At 47.2% G+C, this 20,358-nt stretch overlaps 1 protein-coding gene across 1 annotated transcript; it reads right to left on the minus strand.

Annotated features, from left to right (window-relative positions):
- Positions 1 to 1,827: 1,827 nt before the first annotated feature.
- LOC124014417 (splicing factor 45-like) lies at positions 1,828 to 20,146 on the minus strand. Its single transcript, XM_046329362.1, has 13 exons — positions 19,994 to 20,146; positions 19,303 to 19,713; positions 19,040 to 19,156; positions 18,778 to 18,944; positions 18,437 to 18,555; positions 15,782 to 15,835; positions 15,489 to 15,627; positions 15,180 to 15,331; positions 14,607 to 14,669; positions 14,180 to 14,256; positions 13,982 to 14,080; positions 6,674 to 6,746; positions 1,828 to 2,247 (listed from the first exon to the last, which is right to left on the minus strand). The coding sequence occupies exons 2-13, from the start codon at positions 19,429 to 19,431 to the stop codon at positions 2,144 to 2,146; spliced, it is 1,293 nt and encodes a 430-aa protein (XP_046185318.1). The 5' UTR covers positions 19,432 to 19,713; positions 19,994 to 20,146; the 3' UTR covers positions 1,828 to 2,143.
- Positions 20,147 to 20,358: the final 212 nt, after the last annotated feature.

A 20,358-nucleotide genomic window follows, 5' to 3' on the forward strand; every position in this document is an offset into this window, starting at 1 on the left:
GACTAATGATGATAAATACAATCCACCTGTGTGTAATCAAGTCTCCGTATAAATGCACCTGCACTGTGATAGTCTCAGCGGTCCGTTAAAAGCGCAGAGAACATCATGAAGAACAAGGAACACACCAGGCAGGTCCGAGATACTGTTGTGAAGAAGTTTAAAGCCGGATTTAGATACAAAAAGATTTCCCAAGCTTTAAACATCCCAAGGAGCACTGTGCAAGCGATAATATTGAAATGGAAGGAGTATCAGACCACTGCAAATCTACCAAGACCTGGCCGTCCCTCTAAACTTTCAGCTCATACAAGGAGAAGACTGATCAGAGATGCAGCCAAGAGGCCCATGATCGCTCTGGATGAACTGCAGAGATCTACAGCTGAGGTGGGAGACTCTGTCCATAGGACAACAATCAGTCGTATATTGCACAAATCTGGCCTTTATGGAAGAGTGGCAAGAAGAAAGCCATTTCTTAAAGATATCCATAAAAAGTGTTGTTTAAAGTTTGCCACAAGCCACCTGGGAGACACACCAAACATGTGGTGGAAGGTGCTCTGGTCAGATGAAACCAAAATTGAACTTTTTGGCAACAATGCAAAACGTTATGTTTGGCGTAAAAGCAACACAGCTCATCACCCTGAACACACCATCCCCACTGTCAAACATGGTGGTGGCAGCATCATGGTTTGGGCCTGCTTTTCTTCAGCAGGGACAGGGAAGATGGTTAAAATTGATGGGAAGATGGATGGAGCCAAATACAGGACCATTCTGGAAAAAAACCTGATGGAGTCTGCAAAAGACCTGAGACTGGGACGGAGATTTGTCTTCCAACAGGACAATGATCCAAAACATAAAGCAAAATCTACAATGGAATGGTTCAAAAATAAACATATCCAGGTGTTAGAATGGCCAAGTCAAAGTCCAGACCTGAATCCAATCGAGAATCTGTGGAAAGAACTGAAAACTGCTGTTCACAAATGTTCTCCATCCAACCTCACTGAGCTCGAGCTGTTTTGCAAGGAGGAATGGGAAAAATTTTCAGTCTCTCGATGTGCAAAACTGATAGAGACATACCCCAAGCGACTTACAGCTGTAATCGCAGCAAAAGGTGGCGCTACAAAGTATTAACTTAAGTGGGCTGAATAATTTTGCATGCCCAATCTTTCAGTTTTTCATTTGTTAAAAAAGTTTGAAATATCCAATAAATGTCGTTCCACTTCATGATTGTGTCCCACTTGGTGTTGATTCTTCACAAAAAAATACCGTTTTATATCTTTATGTTTGAAGCCTGAAATGTGGCAAAAGGTCGCAAAGTTCAAGGGGGCCGAATACTTTCGCAAGGCACTGTACATGGTTTCCGTGTGCTTGATGCCATTCCATTCACACGGTTCCAGCCATTATGAGCCGTTCTCCCTCAGCATCCTCCACTAGTTTCTATGTATCTAACCTTAATTTGAGGTTAGTCATAAAATCTGAGAGTAGAGAGAGTCCACGTCAATTTAATTCCCTTTCTATGAATTAGCTCATTTCTGTGTATTACCATATCGTAATTAATTTGTTCTGATTTAATCCTCCACAGAGATTTGTCATTATGACAGTCCTCTAACTCTCCTATGCCCCCTGTCTGTTTTACATAAGATCTGAATGAGGCTAGAGGGGGGAGGGCTGTGTTTCTTTCATAACTGCCCCAGTACCCCCTCACCGTGCCGGGCTATGTAAAGATGGAAAGCTGAGGGTCTGGTCCTCTGAGAGCCCCTTATGTCAGAGAAAAAAAACTGGGCTTCCTAGACTACGATCTGCCCTAGAAGAGTGAGAGATTAAAACAAAAGATTTGAAACAAAAGTAACATTTATTTCCAGGTTTCAATTGTACAGGTTCATATCAGGACACAGAGACCAAGTTCATTACCTCACATACAGAAATGTTCTGCTGGTAAAACAGAAACTACAAGTGAAACTCTACTAAATACAGACACACTGTGCTGCTGTTGGGAGTATAAATGTTTGGGCTAATCAGAGACAGAAAGAGCTACTGGTGATTACCAATGCGCGCGTGCGTGTGTGTGTCAGAGCATTTCTTCTGTCCCTGTGGGTATGGATAAGGCGGGTCGTAATGGTTCAGGTGGGCTGGACCGTGTGTGTGTGTCTCACATCTGCTCTCCCAGGTCCAACACTCGGAACTTATCCTGGTTATAGAAGCAGGCTTTTACCACCCGACCACCAAAGAACCTCCCGTTCAGATCCACCACAGCTAGAAGACAGGAAACAAACATTATTACTGTGCAAACATTATTTATTAACACTACTGACTTGACTTTTCTGTCAGCTTAGGCCAGACAGGTCTGTAATATCACTGCCGATGTCTCCTTAAGTGAAGACTAGTGAGGAATTGGGTCATTTTGTTAGTTTGGACAGTGAACAAACATACGGTCATCCTAACACAGTCTATGGGATGTTGCTCCTCTTTGATAGTCTAGTGTTTTCATCATTAACCTGTAATTCATTCTTATCAAAGCATGAAAAACTAAAACGTTGTGGCTATCAGAGGCTTTGGTATTTCCTGGTATTCAAACACTGGAAAACACAGCCGGGACATCACCCAAGTTCCCAGGAGTTTCTCCTTCGAAAGAACGTCACAGGTAAACAACAAACAGTCCTGGAGGCAGAGTTCAAACACACACCCAGTCTACACTAGTGAGATGGACGCTGTGTGAGAGTTCCTTATCAACATAGGCACATAACCTCATGGGGGCGTGTGTGTTTGAGCAGTGATGACAAGTATCTATTCATCCTAACACCAATGCCGGGACAGGCCCAGTAAAACAGGCACATGTGTGGACAAAATATGGATACATGTGCAGAGACGTGGTGTATTGGTAACACCACCCGGCATAAGTCACGCCTCTTCACCAGACACCGGGGTTCAAGCCCAGTGCCCACCCTTCCCATGGTTTCTATACCACTAGCCTGTCTCCCCCTTTGAATTCCTTACTGTATAAATAAAGTCAAAACACCTGGAAAACAATAGTAACAATGTGTGTGTCCAGTCAGGTATTAGTATCATTATCTATCCTCTACAGAAATGAACAGGGTGTGTGTGTGTCCGGCCCTGTCTAGGGTGTATATATTATGTAGGCCGTGTTTCTGTTCCCTTGGAGGATGTGATGTAACGGCGTGCGTGGATGGACAGGGGGTTACCAGGACAGCTGTGATGTAACACCTGGGGGGACAGTCTCACCTGCTTTCTGATCTGGGACAACCCATTTAAACTGGCCCCTGCATTAGCCTTATTACAGACGTAACAGTGATACACACACCAACCAGTTACACACACAATTACATACACACACACCCAACAGTTAGACACAAACACAATTACACACACACACAATACACACACAGACAATATTCAGTGCCTTGCGAAAGTATTCGGCCCCCTTGAACTTTGCGACCTTTTGCCACTTTTCAGGCTACAAACATTAAGATATAAAACTGTATTTTTTTGTGAAGAATCAACAACAAGTGGGACACAATCATGAAGTGGAACGACATTTATTGGATATTTCAAACTTTTTTAACAAATCAAAAACTGAAAAATTGGGCGTGCAAAATATATATATATATATATATATACATATACACACGTTATACACACACCTGTATACACACACACACACACACACGTTATACACACACCTGTTACATATACACACACACACACATGTTATATACATATACACACACACACACACACACACACACACACACACACACACACACACACACACACACACACACACACACACACACACACACACACACACACACACACACACACACACGCATTATGTTTCACTATATTGGATCACTCCAATATATTGGTATCACTCCGCGGCAGAGGGAAACATCCAAAGTGAGGACTTACAGATTTACTCCGGTGTCACGGCTGGGGTCTGCCCCTATATATAGACCCCATGGCCACGACACACGTTCTCTTTCATTTTCTCGGCGGACGTCCGTATGGTTTGAGGTACAAACTTTCTCTCGTTTGCTTGGTAAGTCACTAGTAAGTGTAATATCTTGCATGGAAGCATACTCACTGGCTGTCCACATGGCCAGCCCCTCTTGAGTGCTCCACTCTCTGCGCGTAGTTGATCTGTAGCTTCGCCTGTGGTTTGTCGTACTTGTGTTTTGTTAGTCCTAAAAAGAGACTGAGGGTTTCGACTGATTCTGGACCTCAACAACCTTAATGTGTACTTGAAGGCACTGAGGTTCCACATGCTGTCCCCAGCCTGCGTGTTACAGGCCGTGTCCAGGGACCAGTGGTTTGTGACGCTGGACCTGAGGGATGCGAACTTCCATGTTCCTGTTCACCCAGCTCATTTGCAGTACCTCTGATTTGCTTTCAAAGGGACGGCTTACGAATTTATAGTTCTTCCCTTCGGCCTCTCTTAGGCACCCCGCACTTTCACAAAGTGCATGGACACTGTCCTGGCACCTCTCACGTCCCGAGGATTGTTGATCCTCAATTACCTGGACGATTGGCTGATTTGTACCACGACCAGGATCCAGGTCCTGTCAGACAGAGACATGCTCCTGACCTACTTCGGCAGGCTGTAAACGACAAGAAGAGTAGTCTGATGCCCACCCAGATGGTGGCCAAACTGGACTCAGTTCTTATGAGAGTACGCCTGCCACCAGAAGGGTTCAGGCGATCTGATCTTGCCTTGACCACTTTTGGCAAGGGTGGACGGGATCCGTCTTACCCTGCCAATGCCCGTTGGGCTTGCTGACGGCGGCCTCGTTGCTAATTCCCCTGGGCCTGCTCCATCTCCGGCCTCTTCAATGGTGGTTCAACTCCCATCGGCTGCACCCGAAGCGCCACCGCCAGCTGCAGGTGACCGCACAGTGATTCAGGACACTGTTGTGGTGGTGCTGTCACTCCTTTCTCTCAGGAGGTGGGGGGTGCTGAGGATGTGCCGCCGAGACCTGGTCAACACAGATGCCTCCCAGATCGCCTGGGGACGGGGGGGTGACCAAGGGCAGGTCGGTCAACGACTGTTGGCTACTCCCTTAGAGCGGCAGGCACATCAATACACTAGAGTTCTGAGCTGTACTGCTGGCTCTGCGGTCTTTCCTTCCAGCTTCTGAAGGGAAGACATGTCCTGGTGAGAACGGACAACACCACAGTGGTGGTTAACATCAACCATCAGGGTGGACTGAGGTCCCACCGCCTCCATCTTATGGCACGTGAGCTCCTTCTCTGGGCTCAGGGATGTCTAGCGTCTATGCACAGCACACATACCTGGCTTCCTGAATGTGGCAGCGGATATGCTCTCGAGGGAGGGCCTGCCACCTTGGGAATGGAGCCTACATCCCCAGGTCGTGCAGCACCTGTGGGACAAGTTTGAGAGGGCACAGGTGGACCTGTTCACCTCCCTGGGCAATGCACATTGCCCCCTGTGGTGCCCCATGTCAGATCCACCAGGGCCTCTGGGCTTGGATACTCTGGCTCACGATTGGCCAGGGCTGGAGCTTTATGCATTCCCCCCTTTTCCCCTGCTCCAGGCTGTGTTGGACAGGACCAGGATGGGGGAGCATCGTCTGCTGCTGGTGGCCTCTTACTGGCCAAGACGACCCTGGTTCAGCCTTCTCCTGTCCCTGTTGTCTGGGACATCTTGGCAACTGCCCCTGAGACCCGACCTGCCCGGGGAATTCTGTGTCGTCCGAGACCGCACTGCCTCAGTCTCTGGGCTTGGCTGCTGAACGGCACCAATGGTCCATGTTAGGACTACAGGAGGGCGTAATGAACACCATGCAGAGCACAAGGGCACCTGCAACAACCGCGGCATACCAGTTGCGCTGGCGGTTGTTCTGTTCTTGGTGCACTGGTATTGAGGGTGTGCCCGATTCATGCAGGGTGCAGTATATCCTCCAATACCTGCAGTCTCGCTTGGATGAGGGCTTGGCAGCCTCTACTCTGAGAGGGTATTTGGCCACTACATCTGCCTGCCATGTGGGGTGGATGGACAGGCCGGTGGGGCGATATCCCTTGTTCTCCAGGTTTATGAAGGGGGCTTGTCACCTGCGTCCAGCTAGGACCTGCTCAACGGTGAGCTGGATGTGGCAGCTTTGGCAAAGCCGAACCGTTGGAGTCTGCCTCTCTGAAACACCTCTCTATGAAGATGGCTTTCTTGGTAGTGATTACTTCCATGAAGAGGGTGGGTGAGCTCCATGCTCTTGCGGTAAGTTCTGAGTGCTACCGGATGGACCACGGTGGGAGGAGTATATCTCTCCATGCCAACCCTTCATTCCTCCTAAAGGTTCTGCTTACGACCCCCCGGCAGTGGCAAGGGAGTCTGGGCCTCCCTCCGGCATGCTGTGCCCTGTGCGGGCACTGGCTGCCTATGAGAAGCGGACACGGTCAGTGAGAACAACAGACCAGCTCTTTGGAAGTAAATGTGTAAATCCTCACCCTCGGATGTATCTCTCCGCCGCGGAGTGATACCAATATATTGGAGTGATCCATAAAGCTCACATAACCGTGGTTACATACGCAACCTTCGTTAGACACACACATACGTTATAGTTATACAGACAAACAAGCACACACACATCTTACAGAAACCTCAAGGACATGCACAAACACATAGTACAACCTAACGTGTTCTACTGACCTTTGATGGCAGACTCGACTCTTTCAAACTCCAGAAATATCCTCACTGCTTCATCATCTGTCACCTGGGCAATCTGAGGAGAACACAGTTTAATACATATTATAAACTGGGTGGTTCGAGCCCCAAATGCTGTTTGGCTGACAGCCGTGGCATATATCAGACAGCCGTATTGTCATGCAGGTGAAAGAGGACCCAAAAGCGACTTAACAGAAACAGAGTTTATTTAAGTCCAAACAGGGAATAACAAAAATCCTCTAGTCTGTAGAGGGGAATAACTGGAGAAGCGGCCACAGACTGCAGGTCGCTTCGGGTAGGCGCAGGCCGTAGTTGACAGAGACACCTGCTCACACGCAGCATCTGATGAAGGCAAAAAACACGACAGGACAGGGCGATACACAATCACAGCAAAAACACGACAGGACAGGGCGAAACGCAATCACAGCATGGTGAATACTAAACAAGGAACCGACGGGACAGGAACGGAACACAAAGGAATAAATAGGGACTCTAATCAGGGGAAAGGATCGGGAACAGGTGTGGGAAGACTAAATGATGATTAGGGGAATAGGAACAGCTGGGAGCAGGAACGGAACGATAGAGAGAAGAGAGAGCGAGAGAGTGAGAGAGGGAGGGGGAGAGAGAGGGATAGAAGGAGGGAAAGAACCAAATAAGACCAGCAGAGGGAAACGAATAGAATGGGGAGCACAGGGACAAGACATGATAATAAATGACAAACATGACAGTACCCCCCCACTCACCGAGCGCCTCCTGGCGCACTCGAGGAGGAATCCTGGCGGCAACGGAGGAAATCAGTTGAACAGTGAACGGTCCAGCACGTCCCGAGACGGAACCCAACTCCTCTCCTCAGGACCGTAACCCTCCCAATCCACTAAGTATTGGTGACCCCGTCCCCGAGAACGCATGTCCATGATCTTATGTACCTTGTAAATAGGTGCGCTTACAAGGACGGGAGGGGGGAGGGAAGACGAACGGGGGTGCGAAGAAAGGGCTTAACACAGGAGACATGGAAGACAGGATGGACGCGACGAAGATGTCGCGGAAGAAGCACAGCGACAGGATTGACGACCTGGGAGACACGGAACGGACCAATGAACCGCGGAGTCAACTTACGAGAAGCTGTCGTAAGAGGAAGGTTGCGAGTGGAAAGCCACACTCTCTGGCCGCAACAATACCTTGGACTCTTAATCCTGCGTTTATTGGCGGCTCTCACCGTCTGTGCCCTGTAACGGCAAAGTGCAGACCTCACCCTCCTCCAGGTGCGCTCACAACGTTGGACAAACGCTTGAGCGGAGGGAACGCTGGACTCGGCAAGCTGGGATGAGAACAGAGGAGGCTGGTAACCCAGACTACTCTGAAACGGAGATAACCCGGTAGCAGACGAAGGAAGCGAATTGTGAGCGTATTCTGCCCAGGGAGCTGTTCTGCCCAAGACGCAGGGTTTCTGAAAGAAAGGCTGCGTAGTATGCGACCAATCGTCTGATTGGCCCTCTCTGCTTGACCGTTAGACTGGGGATGAAACCCGGAAGAGAGACTGACGGACGCACCAATCAAACGACAGAACTCCCTCCAAAACTGTGACGTGAATTGCGGGCCTCTGTCTGAAACGGCGTCTAACGGGAGGCCATGAATTCTGAATACATTCTCAATAATGATTTGTGCCGTCTCCTTAGCGGAAGGAAGTTTAGCGAGGGGAATGAAATGTGCCGCCTTAGAGAACCTATCGACAACCGTCAGAATCACAGTCTTCCCCGCAGACAAAGGCAGACCGGTAATGAAGTCTAAGGCAATGTGAGACCATGGTCGAGAAGGAATGGGGAGCGGTCTGAGACGACCGGCAGGAGGAGAGTTACCCGACTTAGTCTGCGCGCAGTCCGAACAAGCAGCCACGAAACGGCGCGTGTCACGCTCCTGAGTCGGCCACCAAAAGCGCTGGCGAATAGACGCAAGAGTGCCTCGAACACCGGGATGACCAGCTAACTTGGCAGAGTGAGCCCACTGAAGAACAGCCAGACGAGTGGAAACAGGAACGAAAAAGGAGGTTACTAGGACAAGCGCGCGGCGACGCAGTGTGCGTGAGTGCTTGCTTAACCTGTCTTTCAATTCCCCAGACTGTTAACCCGACAACACGCCCATAAGGAAGAATCCCCTCGGGATCAGTAGAAGCCACAGAAGAACTAAACAGACGGGATAAGGCATCAGGCTTGGTGTTCTTGCTACCCGGACGGTAAGAAATCACAAACTCGAAACGAGCGAAAAACAACGCCCAACGAGCTTGACGGGCATTAAGTCGTTTGGCAGAACGGATGTACTCAAGGTTCTTATGGTCTGTCCAAACGACAAAAGGAACGGTCGCCCCTCCAACCACTGTCGCCATTCGCCTAGGGCTAAGCGGATGGCGAGCAGTTCACGGTTACCCACATCATAGTTGCGCCAGATGGCGACAGGCGATGAGAAAAATAAGCGCAAGGATGAACCTTATCGTCAGACTGGAAGCGCTGGGATAGGATGGCTCCCACGCCTACCTCTGAAGGCCAACCTCGACAATGAATTGTCTAGTGACGTCAGGAGTAACGAGGATAGGAGCGGACGTAAAACGTTCTTTTAGAAGATCAAAAGCTCCCTGGGCGGAACCGGACCACTTAAAACACGTCTTGACAGAAGTAAGAGCTGTGAGAGGGGCAGCAACTTGACCGAAATTACGAATGAAACGCCGATAGAAATTAGCGAAACCTAAAAAGCGCTGCAACTCGACACGTGACCTTGGAACGGGCCAATCACTGACAGCTTGGACCTTAGCGGAATCCATCTGAATGCCTTCAGCGGAAATAACGGAACCGAGAAAAGTAACGGAGGAGACATGAAAAGAGCACTTCTCAGCCTTTACGTAGAGACAATTCTCTAAAAGGCGCTGTAGAACACGTCGAACGTGCTGAACATGAATCTCGAGTGACGGAGAAAAAATCAGGATATCGTCAAGATAGACAAAAACAAAAATGTTCAGCATGTCTCTCAGAACATCATTAACTAATGCCTGAAAAACAGCTGGCGCATTGGCGAGACCGAACGGCAGAACCCGGTACTCAAAATGCCCTAACGGAGTGTTAAACGCCGTTTTCCACTCGTCCCCTCTCTGATGCGCACGAGATGGTAAGCGTTACGAAGGTCCAACTTAGTAAAGCACCTGGCTCCCTGCAGAATCTCGAAGGCTGATGACATAAGGGGAAGCGGATAACGATTCTTAACCGTTATGTCATTCAGCCCTCGATAATCCACGCAGGGACGCAGAGTACCGTCCTTCTTCTTAACAAAAAGAACCCCGCCCCGGCCGGAGAAGAAGAAGGCACTATGGTACCGGCGTCAAGAGACACAGACAAATAATCCTCGAGAGCCTTACGTTCGGGAGCCGACAGAGAGTATAGTCTACCTCGAGGAGGAGTGGTCCCCGGAAGGAGATCAATACTACAATCATACGACCGGTGAGGAGGAAGGGAGTTGGCTCGGGACCGACTGAAGACCGTGCGCAGATCATGATATTCCTCCGGCACTCCTGTCAAATCGCCAGGTTCCTCCTGAGAAGTAGGGACAGAAGAAACGGGAGGGATGGCAGACATTAAACACTTCACATGACAAGAAACGTTCCAGGATAGGATAGAATTACTAGACCAATTAATAGAAGGATTATGACATACTAGCCAGGGATGACCCAAAACAACAGGTGTAAACGGTGAACGGAAAATCAAAAAAGAAATAGTCTCACTGTGGTTACCAGATACTGTGAGGGTTAAAGGTAGTGTCTCAAATCTGATACTGGGAAGATGACTACCATCTAAGGCGAACATGGGCGTAGGCTTCTCTAACTCTCTGAAAGGAATGTCATGTTTCCGAACCCATGCTTCGTCCATGAAACAACCCTCAGCCCCAGAGTCTATCAAGGCACTACATGTAGCACCCGAACCGGTCCAGCGTAGGTGGACCGACAAAGTAGTACAGGACTTTGATGGAGAGACTTGAGTAGTTGCGCTCACCTGTAGCCCTCCGCTTACAGATGAGCTCTGGCTTTTACTGGACATGAATTAACAAAATGTCCAGCAACTCCGCAATAGAGGCACAGGCGGTTGGTGATCCTCCGTTCCCTCTCCTTATTCGAGATGCGAATCCCTCCCAGCTGCATGGGCTCAGTCTCAAAGCCAGAGGAGGGAGATGGTTGCGATGCGGAGCAGGGAAACACCGTTGATGCGAGCTCTCTTCCACGAGCCCGGTGACGAAGATCTACCCGTCGTTCTATGCGGATGGCGAGAGCAATCAAAGAGTCCACATCTGAAGGAACCTCCCGGGAGAGAATCTCATCCTTAACCACTGCGTGGAGTCCCTCCAGAAAACGAGCGAGCAGCGCCGGCTCGTTCCACTCACTAGAGGCAGCAAGAGTGCGAAACTCAATAGAATAATCCGTTATGGACCGTTCACCTTGGCATAAGGAAGCCAGGACCCTAGAAGCCTCCCCACCAAAAACTGAACGGTCAAAAACCCGAATCATCTCCTCTTTAAAGTTCTGGAACTTGTTAGAGCAATCAGCCCTTGCCTCCCATATAGCTGTGCCCCATTCTCGAGCCCGGCCAGTAAGGAGTGAAATGACGTAAGCAACCCGAGCTCTCTCTCTAGAGTATGTGTTGGGTTGGAGAGAGAACACAATCTCACACTGCGTGAGAAAGGAGCGGCACTCAGTGGGCTGCCCGGAGTAGCAAGGTGGGTTATTAACCCTAGGTTCTGGAGGCTCGGCAGGCCAGGAAGTAACAGGTGGCACGAGACGTAGACTCTGGAACTGTCCAGAGAGGTCGGAAACCTGAGCGGCCAGGTTCTCCACGGCATGGCGAGCAGCAGACAATTCCTGCTCGTGTCTGCCGAGCATGGCTCCTTGGATCTCGACGGCAGTGTAACGAGCGTCTGAAGTCGCTGGGTCCATTCCTTGGTCGGTTCCTTCTGTCATGCAGGTGAAAGAGGACCCAAAAGCGACTTAACAGAAACAGAGTTTATTTAAGTCCAAACAGGGAATAACAAAAATCCTCTAGTCTGTAGAGGGGAATAACTGGAGAAGCGGCCACAGACTGCAGGTCGCTTCGGGTAGGCGCAGGCCGTAGTTGACAGAGACACCTGCTCACACGCAGCATCTGATGAAGGCAAAAAACACGACAGGACAGGGCGATACACAATCACAGCAAAAACACGACAGGACAGGGCGAAACGCAATCACAGCATGGTGAATACTAAACAAGGAACCGACGGGACAGGAACGGAACACAAAGGAATAAATAGGGACTCTAATCAGGGGAAAGGATCGGGAACAGGTGTGGGAAGACTAAATGATGATTAGGGGAATAGGAACAGCTGGGAGCAGGAACGGAACGATAGAGAGAAGAGAGAGCGAGAGAGTGAGAGAGGGAGGGGGAGAGAGAGGGATAGAAGGAGGGAAAGAACCAAATAAGACCAGCAGAGGGAAACGAATAGAATGGGGAGCACAGGGACAAGACATGATAATAAATGACAAACATGACACGTATACCATGGGTACGACAAAATATGTATTTTTGCTGCTCTAACTAAGTTGGTAACTAGTTTATAATAGCAATAAGGCACCTCAGGGGTTTGTGATATATGGCCAATATACCACGGCTAAGGGCTGTGTCTAGGCTCTCCACGTTGCGTTGTGCATAAGAACAGCCCTTAGCTGTAGTACATTCGCCATATACCACACCCTCTTGGGCCTTATTGCTTAATTAGTCAACACAATATGACTAGGCACTTAACTTCTTGGTGACTGGGGAGCAGTATTGAGTAGCTTGGATGAATAAGGTTTCCAGAGTAAATTGCCTGCTACTCAGCCATAAAAGCTAGCATATGTATATATTTAGTATTTTTGGATAGAACACACTGATGCTTCTAACACTGTTTGAATGATGTCTGTGAGTATAACAGAACTCATATGGCAGGCGAAAACCTGAGAAAGATTTCCCACTTCCTGGTTGGATTTTGAGGTTGGTCGTTTTTCAACTCATTCCCTATTGAAGATAGTGGGATATTGGTCATGTTGCACTTCCTAAGGCTTCCACTAGATGATGTCAACAGTCTTTAGAACCTTGTTTGATGCTTCTACTGTGAAGTGGGGCCGAATGAGAGGGGAATGAGTCAGAGGTCTGGCAGAGAGGCACAAGCTATTGACGTGCGGTCATGTGAGAGTTACCTCGCGCTCCATTGCTTTTCTACAGACAAAGGAATTATCCGGTTGGAACATTACTGAAGATTTATGTTAAAAACATCCTAAAGATTGATTCTATACTTAGTTTGACATGATTCTACAACCTGTAATATAACTTTTTGGAATTTTCGTCCGACCTTTCGGCTGGACTTGCACACACGTTTGGATTTGTTTACCAAACACCCTAACAAAGGAAGGTATTTGGACATAAATGATGAACTTTATCGAACAAATCAAACATTTATTGTGGAACTGGGATTCCTGGGAGTGCATTCTGATGAAGATAATCAAAGGTAAGTGAATATTTATAATGCTATTTCTGACTAATGTTGACTACATAACATGATGGATATCTCTTTGGCTGTTTTGGTCTCTGAGCGCCATACTCAGATTATTGCATGGTGTGCTTTTTCCGTAAAGTTGTTTTGAAATCTGACACAGTGGTTGCATTAAGGAGAGGTTTATCTAAAGTTCCATGCATAATAGTTGTATCTTTAATCAATGTTTATTATGAGTATTTCTGTGAATTGATGTGGCTCTCTGCAAAATCACTGCATGTCTTGGAACTACTGAACATAACACGCCAATGTAAAATTAGATTTTTGGATATAAATATGCACTTTATTGAAAAAAAACACATGTATTGTGTAACATGAAGTCCTATGAGTGTCATCTGATGAAGATCATCAAAGGTTAGTTATTAATTTTATCCATATTTCTGCTTTTTGTGACTCCTGTCTTTGGCTGGAAAAATGGCTGTGTTTTTCTGTGACTTGGTGGTGACCTAACATAATCGTTTGTGGTGCTTTCACTGTAAAGCCTTTTTGAAATCAGACACTGTGGCTGGAGTAACGAGAATTTTATCTTTAAAATGGTGTAAAATACTTGAATGCTTTAGGAATTTTAATTCTGAGATTTCTGTTATTTTGAATTTGGTGCCCTGCACTTTCACTGGCTGTTAGCGGGGTGGGACGCTACTGTCCCGAATATCCCAGAGAGGTTAACCATACATACACAGACAGACTTATTCCTCTCACCTCAAAGATGACACACTTGATGACCTTGCCATATTTCTCACACTCTTCTTTGGTCTCCCCTTCCAAATCTTCATCCACCTCTCCTCTGCCCACCATGTTCTAAAACACACACACTTTATTGGACCTATGTACATAAACAAACACACAATCATTTACAATAAATACTCATGCACAGACAAAGAAACACATAGCACCCACCCGTAGCAGCACAACTTTGGTAGGGCATTTGAGGATCTCTGTGAGGGGGTTGGCCTCTGACTTCTTGGAGGGGTCCACTGATGGGAAAAAGAGAGCAGAACATGTCAACAATAGGTCAAATAACTAAATATGTTGGTAAACAGGAAGAGACTCAGACTGTAGATTGGACCAGAATGTGAACCACAACTGATGTTTTAACAAAGCTAGTTTATCAATCAGATGATGAGAGGGTTACAGGCACTAACCTTAAACTCAATTAGCACATATTTTCTAGGTTATCAACCATCATAATGTAGGCCCAAAATAAATGTGGCTACTAGTTCCATAATGAAACTTGACACACATTGAGCAAACTGTATAAGACACACGGGGCGAAACCGGATGTGATGCGTCAAGGTAGGGAGGAAGTGATGTAACAGTGCCAAACCTATTGAAGCCGAGCCCCAGCCTAAAGGCTCAGCTGCTGCCGTCTGGTTACTGGATCCTGGTGCTTTAGAGAGGAACACATACACACGCGAACACAAACAAAACGGGGAAAAAAAGAACACAGAACTAAGTTCACAAATGTTGAAGATTAAAATCATCAATGAATGACAAATACCAATTAAAAACGGAATCTTGACTGAGGATGACCAAACACACAGCTCCAAATAACGTTACAATAGACAGACTTGGAACTAGAAACCAAGACCATTCATTCTGGGCCTATGTAGTACATGATACAAATAAAAACATCTGGACAGGCTAATGTAACTAGAGCAGCCAATGACAATAAGCTCATATCTATCTTATCTAGCAGAAAGATCATGAGTATTGGTGTTAAAGAGAAAATAAGGGGGGGGTAGATGGCGTGTATATATATATGATAAGAAAGATATCTGAAAGAAAGACAGGAGAGCTGAGAGAGACAGGAATGAGTGACAAAGAGACAGGGAAATGAGTGAGAGAGCGAGACAGGGCAGTGAGACGGCAGAAAGTGAGATATGAAGTATGGCGTTACTCTTCTCAGTGGCGTCTCCTATGATGATCTTGCCACCCCTCTTGCTGGTCTTCTCTACAGACAGGGCCGTGCTGAGACCCTGCTCGTGTTTGCCCAGCCCCTGGCCCTCCCGGAAGCCATACTTCTGCATGATCTTATGGGCCACGGTCCCTCTGGGGAGACAGGGACACAACATCAGATAACACCAACGAACAGAACACTGAGTGGCTGCACTATACCGGTTGATGCCATTGTGTTTTGAGTTGGGTATGTGAGACGACATACAACTAATAGGACATTCTATCCCAGTAGGGGGGGTATCAGACTCACCCCATGTTGGCCAGGAACGAGTTGGTGGGACCGCCAGGTGGCGAGCGGGGGCGGTCGGAGTCCTCGTACATGGGGGGAGGGATGGCTGCTTTAGAACCACGGGAGGGTCGCATCTCATCCTCATAGGAGTATGACGAGCCTGGAGGGGAGAGAGAGACAGTTAACACACTCACCTCATCCTGATCAAGCATGTTGAATGTCATCCTAATGTTGAATAACACTGCTAGCTACTGGACAAACTCCCCCACATCCCAAACAGACAGACACAAATTCCTCTGTGAGCCATGACTCACTGTCTCTACTATCCACGAGTGATGAGGGTGGGGCGATGGCAGCTCCACCCATACCTAAAAGAGAGACATGGGTAAGAATCAAGGGACAGTCTAGTCACCACATATCCTGATGTAATCACAACATTATCCTAACTCCTTACGTTAAGAACAAGTCCATCTGCCTAAATAATGGCACATAATAGTGATGATAACCCTGCTGTGAAGGCTCAGTGTGGAGAGCCTACTGGACCCTATTCCAACTAAACTACTGAAAGAGCTGCTTCCTGTGCCATTCCTCTCTAAAAAAAATGTAAAAAGCTGTTGCGCAGCTACGAAATGCTTCAGTCTGGTTTTAGACCCCATCATAGCACTAAGACTACACTTGTGAAGGTGGTAAACAACCTTTTAATGGTGTCAGACTGAGGCTCTGCATCTGTCCTCGTGCTCCTAGACCTTAGTGCTGCTTTTGATACTATCGATCACCACATTCTTTTGGAGATTGGAAATCCAAATTGGTCTACACGGACGAGTTCTGGTCTGGTTCAGATCTTATCTGTCAGAAAGATATCAATTTGTCTCTGTGAATGGTTTGTCCTCCGACAAATCAACTGTAAATTTCAGTGTTCCTCAAGGTTCCGTTTTAGGACCACTTGATTTCACTATATATATTACCTCTTGGGGAAGCCAAAACATAAGGTTAACTTTCACTGCTATGCGGATGACACACAGCTGTACATTTCAATGAAACATAGTGAAGCCTCCAAATTGCCCTTGCTAGAGGCCTGTGTTTCAGACATAAGGAAGTGGATGGCTGCAAACTTTCTACTTTTAAACCTGGACAAAACAGAGATGCTTGTTCTAGGTCCCAAGAAACAAAGAGATCTTCAGTTGAATCTGATAATTAACTGTGAAGGACCTTGGCGTTACTCTGGACCCCGATCTCTCTTTTGACAAACATATCAAGACTGTTTCAAGGACAGATTTTTCCCCATCTACGTAACATTGCAAAAATCAGAAACTTTCTGTCGAAAAATGATGCAGAAAAATGAATCCATGCTTTTGTTACTTCTGGGTTAGACTACTGCAATGCTCTACTTTCTGGCTACCCAGATAAAGCACTAAATAAACTTCAGTTAGTGCTAAATACAGCTGCTAGAATCCTGACAAGAACCAAAATATTTGATCATATTACTCCAGTGCTAGCCTCCCTACACAGGCTTCCTGTTAAGGCAAGGGCTGGTTTTACTGCTAACCTACAAACCATTACATGGGCTTGCTCCTACCTATCTTTCTGATTTGGTCCTGCCGTACATACCTACACATACAAGACGCAGGCCCCCTAATTGTCCCTAGAATTTCTAAGCAAACAGCTGGAGGCAGAGCTTTCTCCAGACTCCATTTTTATGGAATGCTCTGCCTACCCATGTGAGAGACGCAGACTCGGTCTCAACCTTTAAGTCTTTACTGAAGACTCATCTCTTCAGTAGGTCATATGATTGAGTGTAGTCTGGTCCAGGAGTGTGAAGGTGAACGGAAAGGCTCTGGAGCAACAAACCGCCCTTGCTGTCTCTGCCTGGCCGGTTCCCCTCTCTTCACTGGTATTCTCTGCCACTAATCCTATTACAGGGGCTGAGTCACTGGCATACTGGTGCTCTTCTATGCCGTCGCTAGGAGGGGTGCGTCACTTGAGTGGGTTGAGTCGCTGACGTGGTCTTCGTGTCTGGGTTGACGCCCCCCTTTGGGTTGTGCCGTGGCGGAGATCTTTGTGGGCTACACTCGGCCTTGTCTCAGGATGGTAAGTTGGTGGTTGAAGATATCCCTCTAGTGGTGTGGGGGCTATGCTTTGGCAAAGCGGGTGGGGTTATATCCTGCCTGTTTGGCCCTGTCCAGGGGTATCATTAGATGGGGCCACAGTGTCTCCTGACCCCTCCTGTCTCAGCCTCCAGTATTTATGCTGCAGTAGTTTGTGTCGGGGGGCTATGGTCAGTTTGTTATATCTGGAGTACTTCTCCTGTCTTATCCAGTGTCCTGTGTGAATTTAAGTATGCTCTCTCTAATTGTCTCTTTCTTTCTCTCGGAGGACCTGAGCCCTAGGATCATGCCTCAGGACTACCTGGCATGATGACTCCTTGCTGTCCCCAGTCCACCTGGAAGTGCTGCTGCTCCAGTTGCAACTGTTCTGCTGCGGCTATGGAAACCTGACCTGTTCACCGGACGTGCTACCTGTCCCAGACCTGCTGTTTTCAACTCTCTAGAGACAGCAGGAGCGGTAGAGATACTCTCAATGATCGACTATGAAAAGCCAACTGACATTTACTCCTGAGGTGCTGACTTGTTGCACCCTCGACAACTACTGTGATTATTATTATTATTTGACTGTGCTGGTCATTTATGAACATTTGAACATCTTGACCATGTTCTGTTATAATCTCCACCCGGCACAGCCAGAAGAGGACTAGCCACCCCTCATAACCTTGTTCCGCTCTAGGTTTCTTCCTAGGTTTTGGCATTTCTAGGGAGTTTTTCCTAGCCACCGTGCTTCTACACCTGCATTGTTTGCTGTTTGGGTTTTAGGCTGGGTTTCTGTACAGCACATTGATACATAAGCTGATGTACGAAGGGCTATATAAATACATTTGATTTGGAGACCAGTGAAACCAGAAGTAGTCTACTCACTCCTTTTTCTCTTCTCCTTCTCATAGTCCTCCTCCTCCTCATCTGACTCTCCCTCTGCCGCGGGGAAGCGGGAGAATCCGCTCGGAGCGCTGCTGCCCTCGTGTCGGTCCTTCCTCTTTCTGGACAGGAAGCACACATGAGGTCAGAACGAAGGAAGAACATGGACTGAAATTATGTGGTCATCGTCAGGTCCATATTCCTACAGTGTGAAAACTTCTATAAACAATACATCATCCTTAGTTTCCTGAGGGATATAACATTCTAACTGTCAACAATAACAACAGAATCCTGTTGAATGTTCTAGAAGTGTAGCTTTGATGCTGTTTGGTAAGAGGTCGTACTTCTCTCTTTCCTCTATCTCCTTCAGTCGTTCCTGCTCTCTCTGCCTCTGCCTCTCCTCGCGGTGTCTCTTCACCACCTTCTCGTAGTCGTTGGGGAACATGGGGTCATACTCATCAGCCAGGGGGATTAGCGCGTCCCCCGAGGAGAACCCGCTGGGTGCTGTATCCTGACACACACACACACATCACATAAGTTACACACATTTCACATGGGACACCCTGACAAATACTTGTGTCGCAGAAACACACACACAGCCCTCACCTTGAGTCCTGCTGCAATGTGTGGGGGTGTGTCTATTATCTGTCTGTCATCAGCGGAACCTCCTCTCTTTAAGTCGATGACTGGAGCCAGGACAGTACCCTGCTTCATCCGCTGACTCTATAGGGAACACACACAAAACATCATCCATACCTCTGGATGTGGAGACAAGGTTCATAGATATGGCTAGGGATGCTTTGGTAAACATAGCTTTGAGTCATTCCTGAAACAAGCTTTCATCAACCTGCAGTGCCATTGGAACCCACCTTAGCTTGAGTCAGAGCTGCTTTTTTTACTTTCAGCTGTGACTGCAGTAGCTTAAAATTCTTGGACCAGCCCTCGGTCTTGGTGTCACTGGTCGCACTCCCGACGCCCATGTCATCGTAAAGCGACATGGTTCTCAGAGTTTAAAGACACGGGAAACACTATGGTCACCCCACTTCGATACCGAAGTAACTTTTTCGTTGCAGGTTAGGGGAACGTACGCAGTAAATTATAATACTTTACTTCGTATGTCAGGAGAATTAACCTAGCCGGTTCAGACACTGAGCTTAATGTTAGGAAAAGGGTTAGCGAAAAGGCTCTCCTAACCGGCTAGGAAAATAACTTTGTATCGAAGTGGCGTGAAAAGAGTGTTTCCCTTAAAAATAGTCCTGGCAGTGGCAGGATAAATAGACCTGTAAATAAAAGCAGTGTCAAATAAAATAGATAACTGACATAGATAGTTAGAGCTGTGGTTTGGATTGCAACTACACGACCGCACATCACACAATACACTGAGCAGACCATTACCAAAGACAGTCCAGTAGATTTAAAAACGAAATGCATTGCATTTGTAAGGACGTAGCCAGCGCTAGCTAACGCGTTACTAACGATTAACAACAATTGTATAGGTATTTTGTCGCAGAGGCACACTAACAATATTCCCCCCTTTCCAAATAAGACTCAAATACTCACCTTATAAAATATAACTAGTAGCCAAATAAATCGTTGTAATGCGTGAATGTGTGCCTTTTTATCAGCACATATAGCTACATGGACTTCCAAATCGATACAATAAACGTCATAAAAAATGGTCAATTTCTTCTTCTTTAAAAATGTATTAGCGGACCGCAACCAGCTGCAGTGTACATACACTGCCACCTACGATACTGGAGTGTGAGGCCGGTTACAGCCTCCTACTAATCTATTTCTCTTTTCTAGCCCTGTGTTTCTGCCTACTGTTCTGAAGTGTGAATTAATTACACGTTGTAACACAAAATGGGAAAGGATAGGGAAATGGCAAGAAAAATGACCATACCAACTATCCCTACACTCACCAC

This window comes from Oncorhynchus gorbuscha, linkage group LG25, assembly GCF_021184085.1.
Source record: "Oncorhynchus gorbuscha isolate QuinsamMale2020 ecotype Even-year linkage group LG25, OgorEven_v1.0, whole genome shotgun sequence".
NCBI classification, from domain to species: Eukaryota; Metazoa; Chordata; class Actinopteri; order Salmoniformes; family Salmonidae; genus Oncorhynchus; species Oncorhynchus gorbuscha.

Bases quoted from the DNA above. Each gene is read 5' to 3' on its own strand.
- LOC124014417 (XM_046329362.1), bottom strand. From the start codon at position 19,431: ATGTCGCTTTACGATGACATGGGCGTCGGGAGTGCGACCAGTGACACC. The intron at 15,332-15,488 runs GTGAGTCTGATA...CTGTCTCCCCAG, and splicing joins TCGTTCCTGGCCAACATGGG to AGGGACCGTGGCCCATAAGA. The intron at 14,257-14,606 runs GTTTGGCACTGT...TTTTCCCATCAG, and splicing joins CTGGGGCTCGGCTTCAATAG to TGGACCCCTCCAAGAAGTCA.